A 6,000-nucleotide genomic window follows, 5' to 3' on the forward strand; every position below is an offset into this window, starting at 1 on the left:
ACACTCCTAGATATTTATACGGCACTACTTATTCAATGACTGAACCCTAAAAATGATAGTTGTAGTCGACGTTGGCACTATATTCATTACGGGAAATTCTCATTACTTTGCATTTGTTAGTACTTAGGTGCATGGGCCATTAAGTACATAAAGCAGAAATATTGCCAAGATCAATTTGACTCTTCGTAATGCCAAAGGTATGAGAAATTACCCGTTAGATAATGCAATCATCGGCAAACAATTCAACCAAGGAACTAAAATTAGGCAAGTCATCTATGTAAATGAGAAAAAATGGTCAGAGTTCGGATCCCTGCGGCACACCTGAGTTAACCGAAGAAAGGGACGTTGCATTTGTTCGAGGGTACATGCAAACACAGTGGACATCAAAACCCCATTCAAGCCAAGTTTATACGAACGCAGGGGGACATTAATTTTTGATGCGTCTGAGTTTCAGAAAAGGTCACAGATTATCACCAAAGTTGTTTTGAGTGCTTGCAGCTGGTGAGTACATTGGCGTTGTATGTGCTTGCTCTCTCGATTTAGTGGAATTTGAATGCAAGAAAACTACAGTGGACGTTCGAATGTTGCTTAACTCGAGGCCTAACTGCTGATGCGTGGCATGGCAGGATGGTATGGTTGGAATGGAATTACATGGAAGGCATTGAACTGTTCCCCAGCACGGGAGGCTTGTGGCAAGTGGTTTGCAACGTAGCCTCAGCAGTGCTTTTGAGTAAAACTGCACTAGATGCTTTCTATTAATGTTGTGCCCATGATTTGGGCAACAGCTGTTGCGGCAGTGAAGAGAGAGTGAGGGTGGGCAGTAAATAAGAGCGAGATACGAAGCTGGAAGTAAAAGTGCATCCGGGACACCATCTCTCCGGCCGTGCAGGCGTTGCCGTGCATTCCTGGAGGAGCAGGGTCCCTCCCAGGAGGAGGAGCTGTGCTGCCAGGAAGTGCTGGGCCCCCACAGGGTGGAACTGGTGCAAGCATCGATCGGCAGTCTGACGGACTTCCTGGCACGGCAGCCAGGGTTTGAGCACCTCCGCGAAGGGGACCTCTTCTTCGTCTACGTGGACCCCGAGGTGGAGGCGGGGGACGAACCTGCCCTTCTGAGCTCAACAGACAGTGGCCTCCTCTCGGATGACTCCCCCGAGGTGTGCACTAGTGCGAGGAGTGGCACGGCACAAAATGAGCCTCCACCATGGAGGAAAGAATACTCAGGAGAGGCCCCTTGCACCCCAATGCATTGCGAAAAGTGTGGAGGAAGTCACATGAATTTTCTTAAGCCCATAGACAATGTTGCTTACTTGTTTACAACTGCGGCGGCCAAATTTGGGCAAATAAAACGGACAAATTTTTAAGCTGCTTGGTATGTGGCTGCCTCGCTACGCTTGCAAACCAGCGCAGTCGCTACGACAAACGTTTTTAAATTAGGCCAGTTTGAAAACTCTGCCGTCGGAGGCGTCTGCGTTCGCCATCCTGCCAGCCTGTTGCTATGACGACGACACACTACTTTGCCAGGCTTAAGAGCTGAAAAATCGTCCTTCTATCTCAAAAACGAAGGCCGTTTTTCGATTGAAACTTTGGGTGAGGGTTAGAATGGGCAAATTGAAGGCGAAATCAACAGCTTAGAAGATGACATCGCACCGAGGAATTAGCGACGAAGCTGTTTGCGGGAGGGCAGGGCGACGCCATGTTAGTCGAATCAAACCGGAGACAGCAAAGGATGATGGGATAGAGTGCTGGGCTCCGTGGGCTCAAGTCATGGCGGGACTCGGTTTCACAAATGTGACGTCAGGGCCTCTCCTAACCTTTTCTTTCCTCCATGGCCTCCACACAGAGTTGACTGTAAATGTCCTGGCAGCATTCATTCGAAGCAAAGACAGTAGTATGCGGTAGGACTGTCTCTGTTTAAGGGGTATTCACACGACGGAGCGTTTCAGCGGAGAAATCCGAGGGAGGTCGTGACGTCGCCGCAGGCGGACCTCCGCTCGGCTAGCTCCTTCGCTCACACGGAGGATGCGACTTTCGGACGGACATCACTGTTTGCAGCCGCCTATCTCGAAAGCATAGCTGCTGTAGCACCGCCGATTCCGCGACGGCGGCAATTTCTGTTAAGCGCATACGTACTGATCTTGTCAACCGACCAAAAATTGGTCGTCGACGCGATGCAGGTGCTGCCGCGCGGAGAGAATGGCGCGCGACGTAGTAGCAGCCGACCGGCCAACCTACAGGCCCGCATACTGGTGTTAGGCTTAACACTGCGGCGAATATTCGATCGCCGCTCTGGCAAGCGGCTCAGGTGACGATTTTTAAAGCAACTTTCCATCACATCATTACCCCATTTCTCGTATACGCAGCTTTGTTTGCGCCTTGGGGAGCAATAACAAGCTGTCGCTCGAGCTACCGGCGCCGGCCTGCGCCACTTCGCAGCCGCGGCCGCCGCTCGCCAAGCGCCCGTGCTGGTGGTATACGCGGCTCTCAGTGCGCCTGTCATGTGCGCCACGCATTTTCGCGTCCAATGTATTAAGAAGCGATAAAAATAAAGTGCCTGCAACCGCTCTAGAAGTTCAGTCGCGGCCAGCTGCCCGACGAGCAGACGAAATCCCGCCGCCTCCGCCGCGGAGCGTCGGAGGGTTTGTAGCTCGCGAGCAGAAGCTCCGATCTCCCATGGGAGGCGGTGCGCCGGAGAGAAACCGTGACGTAGGGGTCACGTGGAGCGCACTCCTAGGAGCGAAACGGCGGATTTCTCTCTCGTGTGAATACCCCTTTAGGTGCGCTGCTCCCTCCACCAAGAACAGTGGAGGAGGCTGGGTGCGAGCTGACTGCATCTTTTAAACAGCAAGCTTTGCAGTTGTAGTAATGGTGAAAAATGGTAGCCAGCCAGAGTGCAGGGCAAAAGAGAGGAGTGGTTGTTTTTGTGAAATGTGGGAACAGCGTTGGGGACCGTTTTGCGCAATTCTGCGTCTGCTTTGGAGCTGTACGATATGAGTGGAAAATCTGTGTAAGCATTAAAAACTAGTTGGCCTGCCCCCGCTGCTGAGGATCTCGTGCACATTCAGTCGACGCTTGCGATTTGCATTCACGTGTACCCAGTTGAAGACGCTCACCTGTGGCACCCCCCAGGGTGTGCCATACTTCCGCCTACACTCTTCAATCTCTAGCTTGCCCCAAATGCGAGAGCGTTGTCAGATTCGGTGTTGAGGTGCTCTCTACATCATAGTGTAAAGTCATTGGTGTAAAACTTTTCACCTGTTCCCACTACAATGCTTGCGTGCATGTGTATTGCGGTCACTGGCATGGGTGCTCTAAGATTATGATGCAGTGCGGGCACTGTGGGCTGCGTTTGGGACATTCTGTTGGAGGAGACATTGAGGGGGGTTCCACAATAGGGACAAGATGGAGGCAACTATTGGGGCCTTGGAAAGCTGGTGGATGTGATTAAGGGGTGGCAGTGTACAAGCGAGGAAGTTGTAGGCTTGGGTGAAGTTTTTGTCTGCTGCTTGCGCGTGCCCAGGACGGACCAGCCAAAGCTAGGGGAGTGGCACAGGGGGACGGGCCGCAGAGCGGGCACGTGAGCCCCTGTGGAAGCAGCAGCCCCAGCCACAGCTCGTTCGTGTCTGCCCCGGATGACTTCTTGGAGGAGCTGGAGGAGAAGAGGGGGAGAGATGGCTGCACCCAGACAGTGCCCGCTAGGCGAGAGGAAGCACCCTGCTGCTGTAGCTGCCAGGGGCACATTGGTCAGAAGGACACGCACGATCGCCACACCCAGACCAGCCGCATGGACACCACACAGGTACGGCTGCCGTTTTCCTCCTCACCTGGTATTGGCTTCCTTGCGGTATTGTTTACTAACGTTCAATGTAGTTCTTCCTTAACCAATCGAGGGGGAAAGTGCACTTATTGGTTGATATGAAAAAATGGGAAATATAAAACGGTCTCAAACGAAGGCCACAGATTACTTTCAGAGGGAAAAAAAAGTGGGGTTTCTGAAGGACTCCTTACAAATAGTAATGTTTCTGCATGCCAGGTGGAGAAAATGTTGCAAGGAAATGGTTTTACACCAAATTCATCTCGTTCCTTACAACTTCATTAAACTGATATTCAGTGGTAACTTGTATGTTATATTGAGGATTTGGTTATATTGGGCTTCTACAGTAGCAATGACAAGTAGAATTGGGAGGGCCTGTCATCCTTAAAGAAGTTGGGAGAGAGGGGTGCATTAGCTTGTGTGTTAGTACTTCAGTATTTTACAGTGCAAACACACGAACAAAGGACGCACGGCACACCACGAGCGCTCGTGGTGTCACTTGTGGTGCCGTTTGTCCTTCGTCTGTGTGCGCTGTACACTGTTGACACGAACCAACAAGCCCAACAGGTTCTTGGTATTAGCAGAGCTCCTCAATGCTGTTCTGGTCACGAAACTCCAGCCACAGTTTGACACGGGCAAAAGTTGCTGCGAGGGTCGAGGCTGTCAGGGAGGGGGTATTCTGCATTCTGCGCCCGGGCCACACATGCACAAAGTGCACCGCTGAAGCTGCTGCCCGTTCGAGGCAATTAACAGCGCAGAGAATAGTGGGATATCACTCTTACTTTGTTTGAAATACAATGGGGACTCTGCATCCCTGTAGTGTCGGGAGTAATTGCCGCATTAGTGCATGCGAGTCAGGCTGCATCCTGGTCGGTGGGGCTATGCTCGCTGCGAGGTCAATCGTGGAGCCAGGGATGAATAGAGAAAGGCGCACCGCCGCGTCAGGGGTTGTAAAGTCTAACGTATGCACTGAGTTTCTAATTTGTTATGGGTCTGGAGTGTTGGTACGACGGGGGAGGTAGGTGAGGAGGAACTGACAAGTCCTTTTGTTATGTGCGCGCAGTGTTGTTGATGATGATAGTGAGAGGGGGAGGAGGGGAGGATAGTTGCTTTTTTTATTCACCGAAATTTTCGATAACCAAAAATACAAGCAATAGAAAAAATTCAACTAGGCTTTTTCTACAACCTGGGGGGGGTTATCTTATTGGGGGTATCATTTCCAATATTAAAACAGTGGTCGGACATTTGTACCCCCCCCCCCCACCCCCACCTCTGGATCCGCAAATGGTCGTGTGTAGTGTGTGTAAAATTTACGTGAGTAAATACGGCACTTTCAAGGAGCAGCGGGCAGCTTACGATCAGCGGTGCAGCGAGCAAGAATGGGAACGAGAAACAATACCATCAACGTGCAACGTATAATATTTTAATGAACCATTAAAGGGACAGACAACCGATTTTTGTCGAGTATATATTCTCTATCCCAAATGAAAGGGCATCACTTAAAGCACCTTGACGAGAAACGGTTTTGCTGATAACGCCCTAGAACTTTTTAAACCGAATTTTTTTATCTACGAGCCGTATGTGTCCCTCCCAAAACTAATGCTGGCAACCATGACATAGAGTAGCTCGGCAACATACTTTTATTTGTATGCGAAATAAAAAACGATATTTAAAAACTTGTTCCCAGCTAAAAAAGTTTGAATGGCAGGCTTTCCTGCTCCTTTATGTGTTTTTTTAATGCAATGGTCTATTTTGCACGAACGCGCCATCTGTTGGGATAGACGATAGGGCTTTCCTGCTCCTTTATGTGTTTTTTTAATGCAACGGTCTATTTTGCACGAACGCGCCATCTGTTGGGATAGACGATAGGTAGAATCTGGCCGCACGTTGTGGAGGCGGGAAGTTCGATTCTCCCCGGGCGCGACGTTTCTTTTTTTTTTTTTTATGCTGCCGTTGGCGTATTTGGAAACTGAAATCAAATATTTTGGCAGAACAAACGCCCCTGACTCAGGCAGAATCGTCAAAGCTCCTTCGCTGGGTCTGTTTACTGAACGCTGCCGTTGATTCTGGTCATGGAGGCTCAGTTAGCCACACTGAGAGGCATGCTGAGAGGCACCCAGCGACGGCGGGCGGCGTGTCTTTAAAAATTTCAGAATAATGTTTAGAAATACATATGCAATTTAACCTTG

General features: G+C 50.3%; 1 protein-coding gene across 1 annotated transcript in view; it reads left to right on the plus strand.

The window, feature by feature from the left end:
• The window catches only part of LOC144166802 (uncharacterized), a gene marked incomplete in the record, with an annotated part of 40,553 nt that overhangs the window by 19,925 nt on the left and 14,628 nt on the right, over positions 1 to 6,000 (plus strand). The window contains 2 exon segments of the mRNA XM_077696296.1: positions 890 to 1,154; positions 3,518 to 3,796. Of these exon segments, the coding sequence (XP_077552422.1) occupies positions 890 to 1,154; positions 3,518 to 3,796 (544 nt within the window).

The sequence above is a fragment of the Haemaphysalis longicornis genome, unplaced genomic scaffold (assembly GCF_048455015.1).
Source record: "Haemaphysalis longicornis isolate Haplotype H1 unplaced genomic scaffold, Haemaphysalis longicornis Haplotype H1 scaffold_19, whole genome shotgun sequence".
In the NCBI taxonomy this organism is placed as follows: domain Eukaryota; kingdom Metazoa; phylum Arthropoda; class Arachnida; order Ixodida; family Ixodidae; genus Haemaphysalis; species Haemaphysalis longicornis.